This window comes from Mustela lutreola, chromosome 8 (genome assembly GCF_030435805.1).
Source record: "Mustela lutreola isolate mMusLut2 chromosome 8, mMusLut2.pri, whole genome shotgun sequence".
NCBI classification, from domain to species: domain Eukaryota; kingdom Metazoa; phylum Chordata; class Mammalia; order Carnivora; family Mustelidae; genus Mustela; species Mustela lutreola.
The window spans coordinates 70,195,084-70,221,669 of NC_081297.1; the positions used below are offsets into that span (position 1 = coordinate 70,195,084).

General features: G+C 36.9%; 1 protein-coding gene across 3 annotated transcripts in view; it reads right to left on the minus strand.

Annotated features, from left to right (window-relative positions):
• TMEM117 (transmembrane protein 117) overlaps window positions 1-26,586 on the minus strand; it is a 500,039-nt gene that overhangs the window by 187,769 nt on the left and 285,684 nt on the right. For all 3 annotated transcript variants that reach the window (XM_059185591.1, XM_059185592.1, XM_059185593.1), the window contains one exon: window positions 499-596. In XM_059185591.1, coding sequence (XP_059041574.1) covers window positions 499-596 — 98 coding nt within the window. The remainder of the gene's footprint in view (window positions 1-498; window positions 597-26,586) is intronic.

The window sequence follows — 26,586 nt, forward strand, 5'->3', positions numbered from 1 at the left end:
GACATGGATTATTTTTTAATTGCAATGATTGGGCTGGAGAGCTAAAAGAAATTACATAAAGAAGAAATGCCAATGAGCCAGATGTGATTTGTAAAGAGGTTTCCTCTCTGTGTAACTCCTTCAAAGCAAAATTACATCCTGTCAAATATACTGGAAATTTAGAATTTACTGGAGACATTTTTATAGCAGATTTCATTGACGAAAATTACAGCTTGTTTTTGCTGAATCAAAAACCTACTTACCTCTGGTAAAATATGTATTACTATATTAGCAAATGTATCTCTTGTAAATGTGTATATGCAACAATGTGTAAGCAGAAAGTAATTCATATAATCAGCAGCATGATGGTTTTAATCATCTTAATGGAACACAGTATCCACGGGAAATGCCTCTCTACACAGAATTCTGTGTATCTTTAAAAAAAAAAAAAACTACGTCCAACTCAAGTCTTTCATGAATCATGCAAGGCAAAAATCAATAAATGAAACAATTTCTTACCAGAATAAAATGATCCTAACATTTCCTTTCTTCCAGAAAGCTCTTGCGGATTTTCCCCAATCAGGGTAAGGTTTGTCCTGAAGCATCATATCAGTGACCTGAAGCAACAAAACAAACTTATTTAGCACTTTCAGAAATCCTACATGTAGGTTTAAATATTCATATAATTTGCACTTTATTGAGAATAAAATGTTTGTAGTTTAATGCTAGACTATATGCAGAGATAAAATTAAGAATAGACTTCTTTCAATTAAAAATTTTAGTTTTTAATTAGTTTTTTTTTTTTTTTTTTTTTTTTTTTTTTTTTTTTTTTTTTTTTTTTAGATTTTATTTATTTATTTGACAGATAGATCACAAGTAGGCAGAGGCAGGCAGAGAGAGAGAGAGGAGGAAGCAGGCTCCCCGCCAAGCAGAGAGCCTGATGCAGGGCTCGATCCCAGGACTCTGGGATCATGACCTGAGCCGAAGGCAGAGGCTTTAACCCACTGAGCCACCCAGGCGCCCTAGTTTTTAATTAGTTTTAATTTTAGTTTTTTCATTTGACTTTACATAATGAATGAGCATATTTAAGATGATTCAACATGTCAACTACTGAGATTTTTTTAAAAACATCAATCAAGATTACCTTATATAAGAAGGCATCTTTAAGATACTACTGACCTCTTCATAGAAATAAAACATAAATAATAAAATACCATAGTTATTGGTATTTATTGTCTAAATTCAAAACTCCAAAATCCAAATATTTCTTTCTCAGTCTAGATTTTTACCTAAATTGCTAGTCAAAATATTGTCTTCCCTTCTCTCCATTTTTTCTTTCTATGGTGTGAGGTATGGGACTTGACCCAGTTTTATAAACTATTTGTTTTAATAGCTTAGCATTCCCCCACCTCCACACCATTTGCAGTTCTATTTCTTCCAAAAATATTCTACCTCTCTTTCTCAGATGCACAGATTCTGCCCATCTTCTGAGGTCTAGACAAAGTCACATCACCATCACACACTGTGATGTCTTCACTGTCCCCTCCAACCATAGCTCTGGATCCCTCCTTCTATGTGGCTCACTGCTTTCAACTTTTTATTTATTAGGTACATTTGTTCTCTCTACTAGGCTTTAAAATCCTTGAAGGTGAATATTTGTCTCTATATCCCTTTCAATGTCTAAGGTTCTTTTATAATATTTGCTTAAAGAATAAATGACAAAATGATTTTATATAAATGCTTATTTTTGAAAATGCATAAACAAAATAAATTGCTCATTGGCCACATCCCATACTAATGGTTTCAAAAAATGTCCAAAGTATCATAAATAGGTAACCTATTATAAAATCATTTTTAAAAGCCTGATGGGATGCAGAATGAATTTCCTTCTTTCTTCTCATAAAAGAAAATGTATTTGGATATGGGTACATACAATCACACACATACACTTTTTTCTTTTCTTCAAGAGAAGAAAATAGTGTTACTAATTGGATTTGCATTTAATAATGTTCACATTCAAACAACCAAAGCCAATTCAAAATTAAGAAAATTTATACAGAATGAGTATAAATTGAGTAAGGAAGAATTCTCCTTCCTTAGAGAATTGAGTAAGGAAGAATTCTTACATCCATTAAAATATACCTCTCTCTTGCTCTTAAGGTGTTAATATTGCACTTAAGTATAACTTCCAACAATGGCCTGACTTGCAATGGGTGAAATTTAATCATTTATGATGAAAGATTTTTATTCAGTGGGGAGTCTTTCTGGATCAATGACCCCTTCAATCCTACTGGACTTTCTGTGGAAGGCACATCAATTCTCAAGCAAGCCTATTTTGTTGTGCTACACAGCAGCCCAGAAATGGCCTCTGGAAATATGCCAGGGCTTCAACATGCTCATTTAAAATGCAGTCTGAGCAGAGGTTAAGGAGCCCAGTCTCCAGGAAACACTCACTCTTAATTCTTCTTTATATTCTTTCTCAACATAATATCTTAGTCTGGAGCTCCCATGTTTCTCTTGGTTGACGAAAACCAAAGGAAGTTCACTGCTCTTCACCAAGTAACACTGCAGATTTATACCAGCTCTAACATAGGTCTTATAATAATTTTGTGTGATGTGGCTTTGAAACTTCAAATTCAACAAATGTCACAAATGGTTATAGTACAAACTCAATTAATTTCTTGAAATTGTTAGTTATATTGATAATTGTGTGTACAACTAACATTAAAAATTCAAAAGGGAAAAACATTGATTTCACTCCTTTTTAGGAAGAAATTTATGACTTTCTCATTTATTTTCTTCTTCACAATTTAATTTTACAAGTGTTTATTTTCTCACTCTAACGCCCATGCATTGTATCATTGATCAAAGAAAATTCATGATATTGTCAGAACAAAGGGAAGATGATATAATAAAAATTAAGCATGAATCAAGTGAGTTACGCTGTTACTAAAAAGTGAAACAAGGCAAAAGTAGAAAAATTTAAATTCCATATATTCTTGGGTATAAAAAGTGTTTTAAATCATAACTTCCCTTGAGAAAGGAATTGTTATTCTTCCAAACAACAGTTTCATCCACTACTCCTTTGTAACTTTCTTCAATAGCAACTCTTGTGTCAAGCTTTATTTTTACAAAACCTCAAGGTTAAGTAAATAAATACTTAAATAAATATTTCATGTTTCACCAGCTTCCTAAAAGATTTAATTAATTCTGTTCAGCAATATTTACCCTGTTCCAGAAACAGTCTACATGGTAATAAATATTTCCAAGGAACAGAATGATTACTGGGTGGATTTTATTCAATTTTCAATGTTTTCTCCAGGGCACTTTCTGGGAAATACTTATTATATTTTCTAGAAGAAGGCAATCTGCTGCTGTATGACCAATTATTACAGCAGCATGTTTTGTAAAAATGACATTCAAGGATAAAGGATTTTCTCGGGAAAATGGCAAGATGAGGCAAAAACAAACAAAAAAAGCAGCACACTTTTCCTTTCTTTCTTTTTTCCTAATTCCAGACAGCTGGTCTTTTTCACCTCCAGTTCCAACTCTTTATTTTAAGTCATATCATCAGATCAATGTCAGGTCACTTGCAGCTAAATTGGCAGGAGCAGAGACGGTCATTAAAGGGATGCATTCAATAAAGAAAAATCCAATTACCTTCTGCATTAGAGAAATCAAATTCATTTCTGGTGTTGGTCAAGGACAGTCTTTGTGGGAAAAGATGCAGGAAAGGCAGGACTAAAGACCATGCACAAAGGTTGCTGTGTAGCATAAATACAATACGAAACTTGTTGATGCTTCTCCCACAGGAGGATAACTAGAATTCAAAATCCCAGGTCTTTCTTTCTAAACTGGGAGAAATTTGTTTAACTCTCTGAGTGCCATAGTCCTTGCCTTTCCCCTTCCTGCCTAGGGAGTATGTGCACAAAATCCAGAACTTCATTATAGCCTGATTATATTACATCTTGTCGGGTGATTTTTTCAGTAAAATATAAGCTGTTCTAGGGCATAGGTATTGTGCAATCTGAGTAAGAACATGAATGTTGAGATTTAAAAGTCAGTAAGTGACTGCAAAAGCAATTTATCTCTACAAGAATCTAAGTGGAAACTTTGCTCCCTCATGACTTGAGCTAATGTGACGTGGGGGAAAAATGGAAGCACAAAGGCAGCAATGACAACAGTAATAGCATACATTTGCCAGAGAACTTCATGGATTACAAAGCTCCCAGAGGTACTTTTCTTAACAATTGTCATAGTGATTTTACAAAGTGAGTCATTATTTTCCACCATCCACCAATGGAGAAAGAGAAATCAGCGAGATGAAATAACCCATCCAGGGTCACACACTTAACGGACTCTCCCGGGCACCAGCTCTGAAGCCAGCCTGCCTGGATGACTTCGAGTTTTGTTTCTTACTATTTTTCCATTTGGAACAAAGTAATTAACCTCTCTGTACCTCCATTTTGTATTCATCATTATTCATCATGTATGGACACACAACAGATGTGAGCAGGTGTTCTAAGAATTATTGGTGTTTTGCTGTTATCTAGAACTTCTACCTAATCACTTTGCTTCACAGGACTGTGTTACATAATTGGATTTACAGTCAAAGGGCTTGACGGTCAGTCTCATCTCATCCATAAAGACCAGATTTTCATGTACTGAACTCTTAGAAAATGATAAAGATACAGCATGATGTTAAAATATGTCACAGCCTGAAATGGTTGTGAAAAATCAAACCTATTGCCAAAGGTTGCAATAATCTGAGAAGGTTTCCCAGAGGATGCGTGGGACGTAACTGAGTGCTGACTGCCATCTGTATCATTCTCCAGTGTTGCCCATTTTATATTCTTGGCCTAATTATAGACTACTCACATACGGGCACTACATACTGTATCTATAGTCTCATTTGATATAGCGTTATGTTAAGCATCTGATGTTAATGAGAGATATTGATCTAATAAGAGAGAAAAGGTCATAACACAGTGACGATGACTGTGGCTGCATGGTGCCACCCTTGAGATTGTTGTTGTGGAGCAGAGAATCATTTAAGAGAAATAAGTGCAACTCTCTTAATACACTAGCACACACAGTAAGGATACTGATGCGCAAACACATACATATAATTTTGCATGGTATTTTGCAACTTTTCTTTTTTTTTTTTTAAAGGTTTTATTTATTTACTTGAGAGGGGGAACACAAGCAGGGGGAGCGGGAGAGGGAGAAGCAGGATATATTTTTTTAAATATTTTATTTACTTGACACTGAGAGAGGGAACACAAGCAGGGGGAGCAGAAGAGGGAGAAGCAGGATTGCCACTGAGCAGGGAGCCTGATGTGGGGCTCGACCCCAGGACCCCGGGATCATGACCCGAGCCGAAGGCAGGTGCTTAATGACTGAGCCAGCAACTTCTTTCTATTTAACAATATATCTTGAACATCATCATATATCAGTACAGATATAGCTATGGTTTCAACTACAGAGCCAGAGCTAGTCTCTGGAAAATTCTTCTAAATCCTTCAGGTCACATATGCAAGAAACTTGACAGAAGTTTTCTTAAATTTTAAGACAACCCTGAAATTGTTCATAAAATTGAAAATAAGTATTAAAGATCAAAGAAACCCTTCTAGACTATAGTTAATAAAAAATAAATTTTAATTTAAAATAGATAAATAATTTGTTTTTTCTTCTCTCACCATACATTTACTATGTGCATTCCACTAAAATATAAATGTTTCTATATTGTTCTAATTACCTTTATAATTAAACTTCACCTAACGTATGCATTATTTATTTAGATTTTTATTCACAGATGAGCTTCTACTTCTCCCTCTGCCTTCTTACCCTCAGTCACCTTATTATACTTACGTTATTTTACCATTAACTTTTTGACTCTTTGAGTACCTCATATCCTATTTTACTCATCATCTTTAAATGGTGTCTTCTTCCCTCATCTATAAAAATGAGAATATCAGAATACTGTACTTTCTTACACTATACATCATTTCTGCATTGTTGGGGTCTGGGACTTCTCCTATTTTCGGGTTTATAATCAGAAACTAGACATTTCTTTTAACCTGGTCCAACAATTAAATAGACTCAATGATCTTTTCCAGTACTTCTGCTGGAGTTTTTCCACTGCTTCCAATGCTTACACTTTGTTCTACAACATATTCTTCAGGAAGGGTCATGAGAATAACATAGATTACAAACAACTGTTTAATTTCTTATATTTAACTAATAATTAGCCTGAGTATAATTTCTGAGTATAATTTCTTATATTTAACTAATAATTAGCCTGAATCACTTTATTTTTAACCTTAGAATTAAAGGCATGACTCTCTTTCTTAATACCATGGTGATGCCATGGAGAAATCTGAAAAAAACCTGAAAACTGGCCTTTTTTTTCATCTTTATACATGAATTTTATAAGCAATTTTCATTGCTTAGATGTCCAGTTAACCTTTTTCTATCTTAAGTGCAGTAATTTTGCTGTTTATTGATTGTGGTCTGTCACTTTTCCAGGCACAATTAGCCCATTCCGTCTAAAGATTCAAGTCTTTCTTACTCTGTTAAGTCTTTTAAGAATCTTTAACTATGGGTGCCTGGGTGGCTCAGTGGGTTAAGCAACTGCTTTCAGCTCAGGTCATGATCCCAGCATCCTGGGATCGAGCCCCATGGCAGGCTCCCTGCTCAGCAGGGGGCCTGCTTCCTCCTCTCTCTCTCTGTGCCTCTCTGCCTACTTATGATCTCTATCTGTCAAATACATAAATAAAATCTTAAAAAAAAATCTTTAACTATTATTTTTCTTTTCCATTTTTTAGTTCTATTCTTTAGAAGAATAATTCTGCAGATACTGGTTTTCTCTGTGTTCCTTTTCCAACTTTTTAAAAAAACATTTATTTATTTATTTGAGAGAGGGAGATCTAAAGAGAAGAGCATGAGCAGGGATGAGAGGAAGAAGAAGCAGAGAGCCCGATGTGGGACTCAAGCCCAGGACCCTGGGATCATGACCTGAGCCAAAGGCAGACACTTAATCAACTAGGTCACCCAGGCTCCCCCTTTCTAACTTTTAATTTCCCTCACTCACTCATGTCCCCTACTGTGATTTTCAGTGTGTCAATTAATGCTTGCAGAAAGTCCAATTTGACATCTCTCTAATTTTCTTTCTTCTGCATTTCTTTCTTGAGCCTACCATCTCATTTCATCTTCTATTGTCTCACAGCATCTTCTCTGAATTCTTGTATTACTGCTTTTGAAGACAATGACTTCACCAATTTTTTTGATTCACTGTAGTGTTTTGTTTTTATCATAATTTTCCTCTGGTTCACAGTACCATTTCTCTGGTGAAGTGTTCTTCACCTGTTACTGGACTTTCTTGTTATTTTCTTCCTCTATTGTTTTTAGAGACAAAATTCTCGTGCTGTTTTCTTTGGAATTGATTACCAGGTGAATGATGTGAGTTTTTCTGGACTAGCATTTTGCAAGAGGTTCATGTTGGGGGCAGGGCAGGGCCCTCAATCATCACTCCCCACCCCTATTGCTCCAGGCCTCTGAGGGAGTGCCACCTGCGTTGGAGAACTGTCCTTTGCCAATTTTGCCCGAGATCAGTAGACACCGTATCTTCTCTTCACATTGTCTTGAAACTTAGTTGACAGTCACTACATTTGGCACTCTGTAATCACAAATCATGCTTCAGAGTTAAAGATATGATTTACTCTTATTTAAGATAAAGTTAGCATCTCTGACTCTTACACTCCATGTTCTTTTGGTTGGTTGCCAAAATCTTCCTACTCTAAAATGAAAAGTCTATATTGCTAATATGAAATGATTACTAAATGGCTTATTTGTGTGACACATATATTTGGCAATTTTGAGGGCATATCATCAAAAATTATTACATCTGTGATATTGTCTCTTTTTTAAGTTATTACCTATCAAATGACCTGAACAACATTCAAAATCATTAACCTTTTATAATTAACCTTGTTTTAGACTGTCTTTTCCAAATACAACTTTGTTAAAAATAAAATAATTAAACATAATATAAAATTTGCAGGAATTTGAACATAAGGCTGTTTCAGATTTTCTGAGAGGATTTGAAGGAAAGTTTTGCTTTATATTCAACATATGTCATAATATAAAATTTAATTAGGTTATCTGGCTACCTATATTTAGTATATAAGTGAGATGTGAAAAGTATTTAGCCGGTGGAATGTTAAGTATTCTCTAAGGGTATTTAGTAGGTAGAATTTTCGTCTCCTAAATATAATAGGCATAATGGTTTTCAAATTTGATGATGTCTTCTGTCTCATGAAAATTACAGCAAAATATGCCATCAGCAACAGATGATTTTCATGCATTTCTATAATTACTTTTTAAACACTTGGATAAAGGTCCTTGTATAACTGTTATCATGACCAAGATATCTTTGTTTTTTAGTTCCTTGTCCATTTAAGAATGTTAATTGAGGGGCACCTCGGTGACTCAGTAGGTTAAGCATCTGTCTTCGGCTGAGGTCATGATCCCAGGGTCCACAGATGAAGCCCTGTGTCGGGCTCCCTGCTCAGCGGGGAGCCTGTTTCTCCCTCTGCGGCTCCCCCTACTTGTGCTCTCTCTCTCTCTCTCGCTTTCTCTTTCAAATAAATAAATTAATTTAAAAAAAAAGGAAGAGAAGAAAGTTAATTGAGACTATTAGTGACATACTGCCCCTTGCCGCAGTATTCTTTTCCTGACTTTGCTGAGGCCACTGTCATTTGAATATCATTGAGACATACACAGGTACATGACAGAAAAATTATTTAGATAGAATTATTAGCCAGTACTGGGCACTTACCAAGTACAAATAGGCAATTAACACCAAGTTTTCAATACCAACCAAACCCATATTCTGGTTTGTGCTTTGACACTCCCTCGGGGGTTTCATTAGGGACAAGGTAGAAAATGACAAAGTTCTTTTAATTTGTAAAAGCAGGCTTTATGTTTGAAGAGTTTTGCTCCTTCCCAAAATTATGGTTCAGAATACATTCATTTACCAACAGCCAAAGCCAACATCGAAATGCGTGCCTCTTTACATACCCAGGCCAAGAGGAGAGACCGTTTATCGCTATGAAGAGCATGAGCGCTGGCGAAGGGTTATGAGCCATGGGTCACAAGCCAACGACGCACTTGAGCTGGGGGGGAGGGGAAGACAGTGAGCAGGGCTCCACCACTTCTTCCCGTTGTTCACTTCGCTTCTTCGCTCCAAAGCAGATTAATAAAAAGTCCGTATCCACACTGCAGCTCTATTTTCCAAACGCCTTCCAACATTATCATAATTATAGGAAGTATGACTCCATTCTTTTTGGCTATAGGGTTTTTTCTTTCTTTTTTCTTTTTAAATTTTTTTCTTCTTAAATGAAGTACGGTTGACATATAATATATTAGTTCCAACATCATGATTTGACAAGCGTACCATTACAAAATGCTTCCCACAAAAAGTGTCGTTACCGCGTGTAAAGTTATAACAAAGTCATTACAATATTGACTATATTCCCTATGCTGTACTTCTCATTCCCATGACCTTTTTATAACTAAAAGTCTGTACTTATTAATCTTTTTACTTATTTTGCCTATCGCCCACCTCACTCCCTTCTGGCAATCACTAGTTTGTTCTCTATTTATGAAGCTCCATTTTTTTGTTGTTGTTGAAATTTTCAACTGCTAACAGCTTTTAAGTCTCACCGCCCCTTCTTCCCCTTCTGTCCCACACCTGAGAAAGCTGATAAGAAAATCCTGGAGCTCCTTCCTTTGTACCAGCAGAAAGTTCAAACCCTGCACAGGAACCCTCAGCCTGGCCCCACCCAACATCCACAATAAAAACCCAAGTCAATCTCTGTACCTGACTTAGGGATTTCTGAATCTCTTTCTGAATCTACCATGCTCTCCCCAGAACCTTACCTATGTGAGAAATAAATCTTTTCACATCTTCTTGGTGCAAATGGGACATCTTCATTCTTAACATCTAAACAAATTTGGGATGGAAGAGCCATCCTACTTTTTCGGAATGGTCACACAGTAACAAACCCAACATATGGTCATAAGCAAAGCTTCTTGCGGATTTTCTTTTTTTTAAACTCATCTTTTTGGGGATCCTACCTTTTTCTTATAGAATCTTGGCATCTTCTAATGCAAATATGTTCTATTGCCAAACAGCAATACAAAAAGGCCTGCTGGAATGAAGGAATTGAGAGATTCGTATTCTTGAAACTCTAGATCCATGCATCAAAATCAGTTTGTAATTAACCTTGTTTTAGATTGTCTTTCCCAAAGGAAAGGCTGATATTACCTAAGACAGAAGCTGATATTGTATAAATTCTTCATATAGAATAGGGAGAAAGTAAAAGATCCCAAGTTTAGCAACTATGCCCTGAACATAAAGTGGGATTCTTTAAAATGCAAAAGATCTAGCTGAATTAAGCCTGCTAATTCACTCACTTCCAGAGTATAAGCTCCAAGATGGCAGGTATCCTGTCCATTTTGTTCACACTCTGTCCCTGTCATTTAGCTTTATATCTGATATACTGTAAGCTCTCAGTCAACATTTACTGAATGAGATGATGAATCAAACGATAAATGGATGAATGAGTGAACAAACAGGAATCAGGAGGAGCACAGAATAGAGAACAGACCGGGGGCGGGGGGGAAGGCTCAGATAAATAGCACACTCCAAGTAGTTCTTCCCTCATTCTGCATTTAAAGCCTCTCTAGCGGTTAGTGGTGATGATGATGCTAACAGGTATGGTGGTGGTAGTGGTGACAGGATGAGGAGGTGGAGGAGGAGTACACGGATGGTAGAGTATTCCTGCTCCTCCCAAGCCCATCCCTTCATTGCCTGGAAAGGTAGGAAGACACAGGCATGTGTAGTTAAGATTCTAAGAAGAGGTAGAGATGGCCTTTGTCAACTCCTGGAAGAATAAAGAAACCAAATATAATTTCAAACAAGAGAAATATTAAGCCTAAGATGCATACTTACATTATCCACATGTATATCTGCTTTATTGTAAATGTATTTATAGATGAATCAAATAAGGACACATATGAATCACATAAAGACTGGAAAGTAGTACACTTCCATATAGAGGAGGATGGTGTATGGCAGCCTTAGGAGTTGCGCAGTGCCCAACCTGTGAACCCTTACGCATTGGTACCTTTGCATCCCTGGAGCACAGCATTATTTTCTTATCCCCTGTCTTAGGTCAGTTTATGTAAAAACAAATATAAATTGGATTTCTTCCCCACTAGGGAGGTATTATGCTGTAGAGGGCAATGCATGTAGCTTGTTCCCTTTCGCTGACTCCCAACCCCCAACACACACATTATACCACATACACAGGCATGCATATACAATCAGTCTCACACAACAGCACCTCCCACTGAGACAAAGAAAGACCCAAGGTCCAAACAGAAAGGATTATGCACACTCAGTAAGAAACATTAGCTGAGTATGCAATTAAGTAAATGGAAACCATGGAGGAAGTTTTCTAAATTACCTAGGTATGCCTTGAATGGATTGCTACAAGAAGTATCTGAAAATCACTGGCAAACATCTACTAGTGAACATTAAACCCGGAATATATTCTACAGCTTTTTAGAAGCACAACCAGGGTTTCATAAAGCATGAATATTAATGCACCTGCTTATTATCTCCAATGATAGCCTGCACTGCCTTTGTGATGTATTGCTCCTTATTGCTGGATCCCTACTGATTTACAATGAGTCCTGGACTGTTTTATTATTAAGTAAGGAAATTGGGCATGTCTCAGAATATAGAAGCATTTAGAAAAAGACACCTGAATCACCTGAATACAGAAATATACACAATCAAAAAGTACTTTCCCAGGCAAGGTCTGCAGAGTTTCAAATAGTGTGTTAACAAATGCAAAATAACTACGACATCCCCCCGCACAATTTGTTTTCCACCACATTGAATTATAATTTAGAATAAATAGAAAGAATGAGATTACTGATTTTGCTGAGCAAAAAGCCAGCAGAAAAATATTTATACCCCCTTCTGACATGCTATTCTTTATGGGTGGCCAAATTACCAAATGACGGTAGCCCAGTATTACACTGCTGAGCATTTATTTTTGGCTTGTGGCTTGAAAGAATGAGTAGTTTTCGGCATGCATACCTTCTCTGTCTTGTTAAGGTAAGTAAGTGATTGGTACTAGAGAAATTAATTATAAAAATGTACCATAATTTGAAGGCTTTGTGACAGGATATATGAATGGAGGGCGAACCAATAGGGAGATAAATAAAGGATGTTTTTAGAAATGTGATTAAAAGGACCATTATCCACCAAGGAGCCCTTGGAACACATTAAGAGCAAACATTCCTCAAAAGGAAACTCAATCTCCGCTTAAGGATTCTAGCATTTCAGTTTTCTGAGTGAAATGCCTACTACATGCTTGTCTTACTGATAGTCAAAAGAGGCAGCTCAGTCTCCCAGACTCAGCATCACTATGAAGCCCACCATACTGCTTATATAACACCATTTCTGAAAAATGTTTCAGACGACTCTACAGGGTAACAAAGACAAAGCTAGATAGGCCAGTGGAATGAAAAGAAGTTCAACTGGGTTGCCATTCCTACTGTTAGTAAGTCAAAGAAAAGGATGATAATCGTCCACCTGACATAAGCAACTGTGTTCCGCTTTCAGAATCTGAAAGATAATAAAGTAAGGCAACCACCAAGTAACATGGCTTTTAGGTTCAAGCAAGCATTACTTTATGTTCTACTGTTGCCTGAAGACACATAATTACAATGTCATGCACTGAGTATTTGGGTGACATAATAACAAGCTTAGAAATTTGAAAGCAATAACCTGAATGTGTATCTTTCCAATAAGAAATCCTACTTATTATGCACTGTCTAAAAATAAAACTTCATATTTTCATTTCAAATACAAGTAAAATATTGATTTTAGATCAGGCATGTGCTTTAAAAATTAAACTGAGGGCATTTTAATTAAACTTTTTTGTTGTTTGTTAATATATCAGATGTAGCTACATATTCATTAAAATTCTTTAAGATGTTATATATACCAAAGGGCACATAATGTATATGTAAGGAATAAAGAAGAAAAGTAAATGGTAGAGCATGTTCCCACTATCTAACTTGGAAAAAAATGAGAACAAAGCAAACGCTTTAAGCCCTCTGTTAATTGCCTGCAGTCAGATTACCCCATCTATCCCCACGAGAGGTAACCACAACTCTAAATCTTGTATTTAGAATTCCCATTCCCTTATTTTTCTTTCTGGTTAAATCTGGATATAATCATAAGCACAATAAAATTTTGATTAGTGATATATATATATCACTCATTTGTGTATTTGTAGTTAAAGATAATAATACAGTATGCTTTTTGCTCATTTTTCTGAGCTTTATCTAGAGTGAAGCATATAGTTATATCTTCGATCTCCATTGCATTTTCATTGATAATTTCTTTTTCATTTTTCTTATGATTTATTTATAACTTCTATCTTTTAATCTTGGTTAATCTTACAAAGTTTTGTCAATTTTATTAGGCTTTCCAAATTTTTTAAATATTTTAATCCTCTTATAACAATTTCTGCTATCTTCATTTTCTTCTTTACTCTGATGGATTTTCCTGGATTTTTTTTTTTTTTCCTCCTAAGTTCTTAATGCTGATGTTTACCTATTCATTTTCAGGACTTCTTCTTTTTTAACCTAAACACTATGGTGGTGGATTTACCAAATATCAAGTTCTGTCCATTTATCCTTTATAAATTTGAAGGTTTATTACAGGATACATGAAGTTTAAAATTGTTATACACCTTCCTGGTGAACTAAGTTTTTTCATCGTAATTTAGTAACTCTCTTTAGCCTTAAAAATGTTTTATTCCTCCCATGCCAAAATCCATTTTGCTTCACAGCAATGTAACTAGATCAATTTTATTTGGATACTGTTGCCCTAGTCTATGTTTCTCATTCTTTTACTTTTAAAATTTCTCTTTCTGTTTTGGACGTGACTCCTGAAAACAGCATGTGATAAGCAGAATTCAAAGAATGATCCCCAATCATCCCTGGCCTTGTGTAATGGCTTCCCTTTTAGATCTGGGCAGAACCCATGCCTATCATGAGCTATACTCCCATGATTATGTTTTATGGCAAAAATAACTCTATTTTTAAAAAGATTTTATTTATTTATTCATGAGAGACAGAGAGAGAGAGAGGCAGAGGGAGAAGTAGACTGGATTCCAGGAACTGGATCCCAGGCCCCTAGGATCATAACCTGAGCCAAAGGCAGATGCTTAACTGACTAAGCCACCTGGGCACCCACAAAAAGAATATTATGGACCAAATTTAGTCGTGTGAGCTGTTGAAAAGTAGCAGAATTAATCAGACAGATTTGAAACATGAGTGAGATTCATTGCAAGGGGTAGCCTCCTCTTCTAGGTTTACCCCCCACCCCTTACTTGAAGGGATCTGAGAGTGGCTGGGGCAAGGAAATAGGGACCTCTGCCCTATAAACAAAAGGAACATTTTTGAATGTTGAATTCTGCCAACAAGCTGAATGAGCCTGGAAGTGTGTTCTTCCCCACACAGTCCACATAAGAGCCAGTACTTTGATTTCACTTACGAGATCTGAAGCAGAAAACCCAGTGCAGCCCACATGGATTTCTGACTTCAGTGGGTCTTGTTTTAAGCTCCGTTTGTGGTAATTTGTTACATAGCAATAGAAAACTATTGCAAAGCACAGAGATGGAATTACTTTAAGCTAATCTCTCCATCTTTGTCCTCTGACAGGAAGGTTACAATAATTGTGCTTGCCAAAATAATTTATTTCTACCTCTTCATTTTATATCTTCTGTTGCTGAATCTTTTTTTTCTTTCAATTTTGCCTCCTTTCATATTGATTGACTTTTTATTTGCTATTTCATTCCTCTCTTCTCTATTGTTTTGGATGCTAAAATCTTCATTTTATTCCCTAGGAAACTGCCTTAGGAATTTTCCTCTGCACACATAAATTAGTAAAATCTACTGATTTAATACCATCACTCTACTCCCAAACAATTCAAAGAAATCAGTGACTGAATTTTCATCAACCCTTCCCAACTTATATACATTTTTCCAGAATTTTAGATCCATCTGGCTTTTATTAACACTTACTTATGTTTAACAAAGAAATCATGATGGTTACTGTTTAATTTAGTTAATTTTTGCTTGTATTTAAGAACATATGAAACATTTTTTGTTCACAAATCCCTTCTTGAATCTCAGATTGCCTTTTTTTTTTTTTTTTAAATAATGTTGCTGTGAAAAGTTTTCTTCTGTGAGGGTCTGTTCGCGATAAAATTTGTTTTACTTTTCAGAAAATTGAGACTTGGCTCTTATCATTGCAAAAGAGGTTTCATGGGGTGTACTTTAACAAGATGACTTTCTTTTAGAGAATGGAAGATATTATTCTCCTGACCTCCACTGTTACTAGTTAGAAATGAACTCTCATCTCTTGTTTTGTTCTCTTGTTACCTTTGAATTTATTTTTCCTTTGATAATATGTAGTTTCACCGCATTTGTCTAGGTATGATTTTTTTTTTCCTATTCTGAATTTATTATGATTTTGGAAGATGAAGATTCATGCATTTCAACAGTGAAGGAAAATTCTAAGCCTTCCCCCCCCCTTCAAATATTGCTTCTCTCCCATCCTATTTTCACCTTCTGGAACTTTGATGAGATGAGCAGTGTAACCGCTCACTTCATGTCTCTTACATTCTTTTAGTTACTTTCTATTTCCCTATCAGTCTCGGAATATGTATTTCAGGTGTATTTTAGAGTTTACTAAATTCTCTAATATGCTCTTCACCCCAACAACTAAATTCTTCCTTTTAATCATTATATAGTTTTATTTCTGAAAGTTCCTTAGAGGATCATTTTCAAATAACCCATTCTTTCATTCCTCACTTACATTTTCAATTCCCCTCTTTCTTTATTTGAATATATTATTTGAAAATATTTTATCTTCTACCTGGATAATTCTAAAAACGGAAATCTTTGTAGTAGTCTAATTCTACCAGTTATATTTACTGCTGTTACTCATGATACTTGTTTCTTGTGTGTTTTGTAATTTTTCTTTTGTTATGCAATTATGTTTATTGGCATTTGATTTGTGGAGATGTTTTAAGGACTGATTTGTTAATGTGCTCCTCCAGAGAGAATTTATGCTTGGTTCTGTGAAGGGCATAAGGAAACGTCTAACTTGGGATCACTTTAAAATAAATTCTTAATGTAGGCTTTTAAAAAACCTGCAGGTAGTGAGAGTTGGGGGCCTTCCACCCACTTGAAGTACACCTCATGGCTAAAATTCTCAGGGGGAGACTTCATTTCCCCTTCTCTCCAAAGCCTCATGACGAGATAACCAAGTTTCTAAAGTGCTTCCCTATTTGGGCAATTTTTTCCCATTAAGCATTCTCACCGAGAATGTAGCTTTTCAGGGTTTCTGGCTTTATGTTTACTATTTATGATCTGACCACACATCTTATCTGGGCCCTCAATTTTGTCTCCTTTCTCTCACACAAGAATAAAACAAGAGTTTTAGGGGACTAAACACCGGCAGATGCCCTGAATCCTGTCAAGTCCCACTCCTTACTATGGGTTTGAGTCACATTCAGTTTTTGATATCAAGATATTCTTTACTTCCCTAAAAAGATCATGGTTTTTAGAAGATTGCTATTTTTTATTATCTGTTGGATTTTTTTTTTAATTATATAGCCAAGGTATTTTGGACTGGGAGGTGGTATACTGGTTGCTGTTGACTTTTCCTAGTTTACAACATTCCCAGTTATTTCTGTCACCCCCACTCTAGCATTGTAGAGAACACAATGCGTTAACAATGAATTCAAGTTTTCATCATTGTCCCTAGGAAGGCATGATTAGTGTCTAGAAATACTTAATTCTAGAAAGAATAAAGATATTTGATAATTTTCAAATGTGCACAGCCTAGTAAACCCCCTAGATTCTCTGGTTTGTTTTTAAATCTGCACATACAGAATCTGGTTGCCCTTGAGAAATGCCTCCCCTTCCCACACATACCTCGTTTCCACTTTTAATTAACCAGAAGCAGAGAAAGGATAATCAACTTTTCACTTCCTATCTTTGGGAGCTTAACATGTTTTTACTGACAACCAATTAATGTGTTTTTTCTCCAAAATCTAGGCATTATCATGTTACTGGTTTTATAGAACAGGAGCACATAGTTTGGAGGCGCTTTGATCACTGGTCTGAGGTAGAGCCAGGATGGTAGAGCCAGGGTGCAAACTAAATGCAGACTTGCCTGATTCCAAAGTCCACACTCTTGGCCAGTGCACTGTGTGTCTACTTCATTAATATGTATGATGTTTTACTCCAACTTGCAATTCATAATCTATTTTCAGAATTTTTTGGTGAAGACATATTTCATTCACTCAATGCATTCAACCGATACTTCACTACATGGAATATACAATAATTATCAAAGCACTCTTAGAAACATCAGTTCCTACATACCCGTAGTAATTCTGTGTTGGACAAGATTGACAATCTTCATTTAACAAATGGTGAAGAAAGCAGACACAGATAAGTTTCATGTCTTATACAGAGCAATGCAGCACTATGGCCAAACTAGGTCACTGTATTCTTTTTTATTTTTTATTTTTTATTTTTAAAGATTTATTTATTTATCTGAGAGAGAGAGAATTGGTGGGAGGGAGGGTGGAAGGGAAGGGGGAGAGGGAAAAAGAAACTTACGCATAACAAGTACTGAGCCCAGAGCATGACATGGGGCTTGATCTCAAGACCCTGAAATCATGACCTGAGCCCAAACCAAGAGTCGGATGCTTAACCAGCTGCACCACCCAAGTGCCCCTCCCAGATCATTGTGTTCCTAATCCTTTTCCTCAAGTACACTTGTGCTTGGAAAACGACAATTCTCTTATAAAAATACTGGAAACACTGGGCATCTCATATGATCTGAAAGACTACGCAGTCAGAGCAGTAAGCAGGAAGCCAAGCTTTGGGGGTAGGGAACCTTCTTGGGTGCTCTGTGAGGTCCCCTGGCTCTGTTGCTGAAGGCCCCATAGCTGGAGAGGAAATGAAGTTAACATGCGATCATCCTGTGTTCTTCTCTCCCAAATGTGCTCCCTCTACTGGTCTACTCCTCTAAGACTGAGTATTTGCTATTCGAGCAATGTTTATTAAAAATGAGGGTGATTGCTGTGTTAAATCTAGAAAATTAGGAAGCAATGCTTTAGAATCAAAATTCAGTATAAATCTTACCTTATACATTTATCTTTATGCTTAAAGCAGACTCTAATTATAAAACCATAAATAAAATGTGCATTCCTTGACTCTTTCATGTTTGGTCATTGGTTTCAAAGTTGTTTTTATAGTTTATATTTATTGATTAAATATTTTCCTTTTTTTTTTTTAAGATTGTATTTATTTATTTGACAGAGAGAGACACAGCAAGAGAGGGAATACAGCAGGAGGAGTGGGAGAGGGAGAAGCAGGCTTCCCGCCGAGCAGGAAACCCAATGTGGGGCTCGATCCCAGGACCCCAGGATCATGACCTGAGCCGAAGGCAGATGCTTAACGACTGAGCCACCCAGGTGCCCCAATAATTTCCTTTTTAAAGCGTTTTTTAACCACAACACACTGATATATTCCTTCACTTATAGAAAAAAAAATTAGGTTATTAGTTTAACTCACTTGAAAGCCATGTTCCATTTACTAAATACTGAGAACTAACTCTCTGGCCTTCCACTAGGCTCTATTCATTGACTTGCCTCAGACTGTTCACCTTCTATTTGGGATGGTAAATCCTATGTTCCTCACCACACTGTTATGGGCTTTCTGATGGTTCATTTTATGTGTCAACTTGGCTGGGCTAAAGGCATTATTTATGAGTAAGTCTATAGGGTGTTTTCAGAAGAGAGTATCATTAGAATTGGTAGACTGAATTAAGAATATTGGCCATGAACTGTTGGGTATCATCCATGCTGGAGGCCCCAAATAGAATTAAAAGATAGAAGAAGGGCAGCTTTGCTTTTTTTTTTCATCTGGAATTTTTTGTCCTTGGACATTGGTGCTTCTGGTTTGCAGGTATTTGGACATTAAACATTCCCACTCCATTCTCAGCCTTTTGGATTTGAACTTGACACCCTCTCTAGTTCTTAGGCTTTCAGAGGTGGACTGAATTATACCACCAGCTTTTCAGGCTTGCTGGCTTTCTCAGCTTCCATAATAGTGCAGGCCAATTCCCATTAATAATTCTCTTACCTATCTCTATATATCCATATATCCTATTGATTCTGGTGCATCTTGTAACAGACCTGGGGAGATATTATTCTAGATGATCCAATATGTAAGGTTATTATTGTATAAAATGAGCATATCAAGATTCTGCCCTCAAGGAATCTAGAAACAGGGCAGTAGAATGTACTCAAATCAGTTTGATGCAGAACAGGACCAAAATGTCAATTGAAGCCATTACTACAGGTCTACTGTCTCTGTCTCTACTATCTCTCATCCAAAATCTACTGGAGCCAGATGGGGGATTTAGAATTCTACAGATTCTAGATGCAGAACATAATAGTACATTACAGTTTTTTTATTATGGAGATAACACCTCCATAATAAAACATATTCATGCTTCTGTAACAAATACATCACTTGTCACACTTGTCAGATTAAACAAAGAGCACAAAGAACCTTGTGTCAGTTCAGATAGGGTTTTGCCAAAAACTGAATAAGGGCAGGGCAGGTTCTGCCACAAGGGAATTATAAAATCTTCTGCTGTTTGGTTTTTTGGTTTGTTGTTGTTGTTGTTTTTTAAAGCTTTTGAGATTTTAGAATTGTCACTAAAGAGCTATACAGGGGCGCCTGGGTGGCTCAGTGGGTTAGGCCTTCAGCTCGGGTCCTGATCTCAGGGTCCTGGGATCCAGCCCCACATCAGGCTCTCTGCTCTGTGGGGAGCCTGCTTCCCCCTCCCCCTCTGCCTGCCTTTCTGCCTACTTATGATGTCTCTCTCTCTCTGCCAAATAAATTAAAAAAAAAAAAAAAAAAAGAGCTATACATCTCAGGAGTGTTTAATTGAAACAATTAGTTGTCATCTGTTTCCTGTGCCATATATTCCTTTCTTTAGTAATTAGATGCTAGCAACAGGCCTCAGAACCACCTGAATTATATGCCTCTGACAGCTGCTGAGCCTCACCACAGGATATGGGATCCCACTTGCCTGAAGGAGAGCCCAGGAGCTGGTATTTTTTCCGATGTCCTATAAGTGATTTACCACATACCCTTCACTGAGAATCATGATTTGAAGAGCCATTATTTTTGCTTGATATTCATGTGGCTTAACAGCATAGGAAAATCAACAAGAACATTCCATGTAAAATTAACCACTCTCCAAATCCAAAGTTGCTTTTTCCAAAATCTTAGCGTTTTCAATGTTATATTTTTAGTGTGTTAGGTCATCATAAAAGCAGAGAGTCTTATTTTATTAAATGTTTTATTTTGACTGGCCACTTTTGTTACTATTACTTTCCCTAGATGGACACTTCTACAGTTCACGCTGCATGCACAGCTGATGTGGACCAGTCCTCAGTCTACAGCTGGTCCTATTTGTCATCTCTCATTTAATTGAGGGATTTAATCAGCTTTTGGAATAGGCCTGTGAACCTCCTGTCAAATAATCATGCCTGGTTGCTATTCTCTTAAAAACAGGCAACTCTAGAATTTCACACATTTGGAGCCAACTCAGCTAGCACATAGTTTCCAAGAATTCAGAAGGAATAATTTAAACTTGGGATTTTTATTTATAAAATAAATCTAATTTTTCTAAAATCACTTCTATATTCCCTTATAATGATGCAGACAAGTTAATTTTGACAGCACTTCTAAGTTCTTTCCTTAAGTGTTGAAGACTAGCAGTAGATCATTGCTTCTCTTTGCCTGTTTAGGTTTCCTGAACCTTTTTCCCTCCCGCCTTTGCACAAAAGATCCATAAGAATTACAAGTTACTGAGAATTTTGTTGGTGTGCAAGAACAGCAAGACGATGTTCTTTTCTTTTTCTTTTCAGTTATTCCATGCCATCACATTCTTTTGTACATCACAAACAAGTTAATAAAATTCATGTTGATGATAACATGAGGCTGAGATAAACACTTTTATTTCCCAGACTAGATTACACACAAGCAAATCTAACATTCTCTTAGCATCTCTAGCCCATCAAAGCCATTCTCACAGGTCTTCATTTTTTTCACAGTGATAACTAATCCTTTGATACTATACAGAGAAATACCATTTTCTGCAATATACTTGATCAAAGATACCCAGAAAATAGATATTTGAAATAAATATTAAGAATAACGTAAGTCCTTTCCTAATTATGGCAATGAAGTGGACATGAGAGTCATTCACTCGTGTAATCAATAAACATCTATTAAGAATGATCGATGTGCTAAAGCACAATTCTAGATTCTTGGGCTACACCAATGAAAACAAGTAAAAATTACGGTATCTACATGCTCATGGAAGAAGAGTAAATGTAATACATAAGTTACACAGTATGTTATAAGATAATAAATGACATGGAAAAAAGACAAAAAAATGAACATGGCAAGACAGATGGGACAGCCAGGGGGAGGGAGTAGCAAAACACAGGGACGGCTGCAATTGTACCTGAGGTGGTAACAACAGGCTTCATTGAGAAGGTGACATTTGAGCGAAATGGACAGCAGGTGGGAGATGCTACGGACAAAACAGAGCAGCAGGAGGAAGGAGGCTCGTCCCTAATGTCTACTGGTCCCCTCTATTTAACCACTGACCTTGAAGACAAGAGTCAAGAAGTAATTGGCCAAGCCTGATGAGGAGTTCTTTAGCCCTCTGGCCCCCAGGAATGGCACAGTAGGGCTGAGTTGTTCTAGAAACCCCTGTCATCTGCCAATACTCTCTTATTCTCTTTACCGAGTTAAGGGGCCTTTGAATCCTTTAATCAATAAGATGTAGTAAGACTGAAATGGTACGAAAAACAATAAGGAAAAATCAATCAGGATTAGCAGCAAAGGGTAAACAGAAAAGCAAAGCCAAAGTCATTTACTTGATGTTCAAATGGAAGATGATCAGAGTCATTAAAATAGGAAGCAGAGCTGCAGGCCTATAAACCCAAATCAGGAGTAAGTAAAATCCGATAGGGAGATGTAAGTAGCTCACATCAGCCAGGTGATTTAATGGAAACCTGAAAGCCTGGCTAGATGCCTTACTTCCTCATAAGGTTTCCCGAACTATTTTACTGGATTCTATACAGCCCCCTTTTGAATGTGTCCTGGAGGAGGTTTTATGTACATCTTCTCCCCCCAGATTCCAGGCTGGATTCTTTCACTTCATCTCTTAAGCCATTCTCAGATCCACCTAAAAAAAGGATTTAATTTCATCAGTTGCCTCTTGAAATAGAAAGTTGGCTATATTGATTCTTCCCTACACCTTGTGGATAGACAGATCGATGCTAAGTAAATCATTGGTTAGAGCCCCGTATGAGTCAGTGAGGATCTTACACAGGGTATCTCTGCTCAATACTTGTATATCATACCCCTTACATGAAGCAGCCGTCTCCGAAAACAAATACCAGTGGTCAAATGGGGTTATTTAAAGGCAGATGATTGATCCTCAAATATTAGTACACACTACTTTGATTGAGAAGCTGCCCTCTTCTCTGCTTGATTCTGTTCTTTTTTTTTTTTTAATTTTTTATTTTTTATAAACATCTATTTTTATCCCCAGGGGTACAGGTCTGTAAATCACCAGGTTTACACACTTCACAGCACTCACCAAAGCACATACCCTCCCCAATGTCCATAATCCCACCTCCTTCTCCCAAACCCCCTCCCCCCAGCAACCCTCAGTTTGTTTTGTGAGATTAAGAGTCACTTATGGTTTGTCTCCCTCCCAATCCCATCTTGTTTCATTGATTCTTCTCCTACCCACTTAAGCCCCCATGTTGCATCACCACTTCCTCATATCAAGGAGATCATATGATAGTTGTCTTTCTCTGCTTGACTTATTTCGCTAAGCATGATACGCTCTAGTTCCATCCATGTTGTCGCAAATGGCAAGATTTCATTTCTTTTGATGGCTGCATAGTATTCCATTGTGTATATATACCACATCTTCTTGATCCATTCATCTGTTGATGGACATCTAGATTCTTTCCATAGTTTGGCTATTGTGGACATTGCTGCTATAAACATTCGGGTGCACGTGCCCCTTTGGATCACTACGTTTGTATCTTTAGGGTTACAACTCAGGATCCAGCACAAGCATAGCATATCCACTCCCCTTTTAGACCACAAGTTCCTCCACGTTACAGCTCCCACTGTATTCAATCTGAATTCCATCTCTCAGACACTGTCTTTGCTATATAGTATCAATTCAGAAAAACACTCCTAAATGCCAAGCACTAAAAATATATTGCTGTTGCCCTCCAGAGACTTTCAAATATTTTATAAATGATTGAATGAACAAATGAATATTAAGCAAACATCATTCATTATAAAGGACATCATATAAAAACTACACAGTCAAAATTAGTCTTATAGGATATACCATAAAATAGTATACTTTTTTTTTTTTTTTTAAATAGGAAACTAAGAATTCTGCTGTGACAAACATAGATCACAGGTATGGAAAATAATAAAGATCGTGATGATCTTGTTTTTTCCCTACTTACCTCTGTCTATCTGCAATAGACTGATACAGGGGAACTAAATATGCAAATATGAAAGTCTGGATACAATTTTTAAAAAAAGTGCATATACATTAAATAGTCCTAAGAAGTGTCCCTAGTGGGAGTCCATCTGTGCAAGAAACTAATATGTACTAGAAAATGTGACTGCCTTGAGAATTAAATAAGGAGCGTGTCTAAATATAAAATCACTGCTTGCTTAGTATAAGATTATTTTATATGCCCTCCCAGGTTCTCTCAGTGTTCAAATCCCTCCTGAGGAGTAAGTTAGGCGTGCTTAAAAATAGGGTGACTCCTTCAGTTCACCCAAGAACCACCACCAACTACACTCTCATGAACTGAAAATTTAATGTGCTTCCAAACCATTGAGCGCAGATGCACAGAGTAATGATGCCTTGGGAGATTAGAGGTGAAATGAATTTTGCTTTTCTAGTGCCCTTATTATCTAATTTTTAAACAAATTTATGACTTTCATTCCTTTTGGTTTTCTTCCTCAAAATCATTATACAGTGAAGAATGTTAAGGTAGCCCTTCTAGAAAATGAGACCTTTTAGACATAAAATGTGGCTACTTGAAATTATGTTAAACTGAGCAGAGTTCTGAATACCACTGGGTTTTTTAAAACATATGTTCCTTACTAAAATGGGCTATTATGATAGTAAATCATTCTCATTTTTACCTACCTCATTCCACAGGAAAATGACACAACATATGGGGGTTTGGCGGTAAGCAATTCACATGTGCTTGCCTCCCGCAATCTGTGTTTCCATGTGCATCTCACAACTCAGAGAGAATTCACAAAGTTGGTTATCAATTAAACAAACAAGTTGGAGAGGGAAGGATACCATTTTCTCTCGACTAACCTTTCTTGGCTTGCCAACCCTACATCTCTGAAGGATAAAATGCTCTGATTACTTTCACTGAGGCATAAGGTTCAGTGGGAAGGCAAGTCGACAGGGGTTCCTTGACTCAGCTATCAGGATTGGTATGGGAAGGGATATGGCTTCCCAAGATATCTACAAAAGCAGATGTCAAAATTCTAACCACTCCTCATTATCATGACTCCCAAAGGGCCTTTTCACAAAAGTGGAGGTTTTGGCAGAGATTCTAGTCAAATCATCTGCTAATCTTTCTGCATTCTGCCTGCTAAAGTGCCCTTAGGAGTTCCTGTTGGATATGTATCACTTCTTGTCTCAGACTACAGCAGAACATTCTAGTGAACTGTTATAAAAGTGCTGCTTTGTCTTAGAGCAAGTGGTAGGTGGTATGTGAGAAAATTCACTAATAATAACACTGTAAGAAAGCAGGAGCTCATACACATGTATTAGGTAGGTCTGGGAACAAATATGAGATCTAATGAACCTCTTTATCTCAAACATTAGCCAGATTTTTTTTCTGCTGTGCATCATGTTAGACAAAAGTGGGCAAACCATTAAACAAATAACCCAAATCCATGAATTCACAGAACACAAATCCTTTACCCTGATTCAGAAAATAGAGTGCAAAGAAGTCATGATGAAATCTAAAATAATATCCAGTGCAATATTTGTGTCATGTTAACTAGAAATAATTTTACCAACTAGTAATACAGGACTAAGTTATAGATATGAATTTACAACTACAAACATGAGTTCATGAAAAAAATAATCCTTTTAGAGCAACATTGATTGCCTTTTCTTTCCTAAGTTTTTGAATTGTTGATAATTATTTTCTCTTGTGGTCTTTTGAATTAGCTCTTCCCAGAGGGCAAGCAAAAGCCAGTGGTCAAAGTCTGAAAAATAGTTTATTAGGATCCAACTTAAAATTGGAAGACTTTAATCACTGTACCTTCTCTATAAATTATCAAAAAGGAGGGGCTCCTGGGTGGCTCAGAGTGTTAAGCCTCTGCCTTCAGCTCAGGTCATGGTCTCAGGGTCCTGGGATCGAGCCCCGCATTGGGGTCTCTGCTCAGTGGGGAGCCTGCTTCTCCTCTCTCTCTTTGCCTGCCTCTCTGCCTACTTGTGATTTCTCTCTCTCTGTCAAATAAATAAATAAAATATTTTTTTTAATTGGCAAAAAGGAAACAGTTATCCAATTTTTGTGATTAAACATTTTGGTCTAGCTAATGGCCTCTGCCTGGGAACCACTGCTCCTTCAATCATCCGGTCAGCAATCTGTTTTGCATGACGATACATGCCAGGCACTGTAACAGTCACCGAAGATGCAAAGTCAGACAAGATGGGAACTGTTATCAAAAGTCTTATTTAAGCCTTTTGAAGAGGAACACAAACAAATAAATCAATGATGAATAGCGTATGAATTCAATGCTAGAGGTGCGGTTATGGCGGCCCAGGGCAGGGTCATCCACACCATGATGAACCAAATCAAGGAAAGCATCCCGAAGGAAGGGTCTCCCTTCTCAGGCTTTAAATTTCTCTGAGTTCTCCTTCTGCATTGCCTCTCCTACTACATCTTCCTGAATGACTCTCCTGCCCTTTTTATGTCGCTTTTAGAGATTCATGTGATTACACTGGAGCCACCCATATAACCAAACATCAACTTCCCTTTTTTAAGGTCAGGTGATTACTAACTTTCATTTCACTGGGAAAGTTCTTTCAAGCAGAACCTCATTAGTGTTTGACTGAATAACCAGGACACCTGGCAGGCGGGCACTTGTAGAATTCCACCCATCACAAGGATGCATGCTTTAGGTCTTGGGCTTAGAAGGATTTTGCTGAGTGTGAAGGAAATAGTTAGGCAGTGAACCGAACCCACTGAGAAGGAGGGTATTCTGTCAAAGGAGGCTCACTCCCTATGTGCCAAGAGCAAATCCAAACAGATAGGC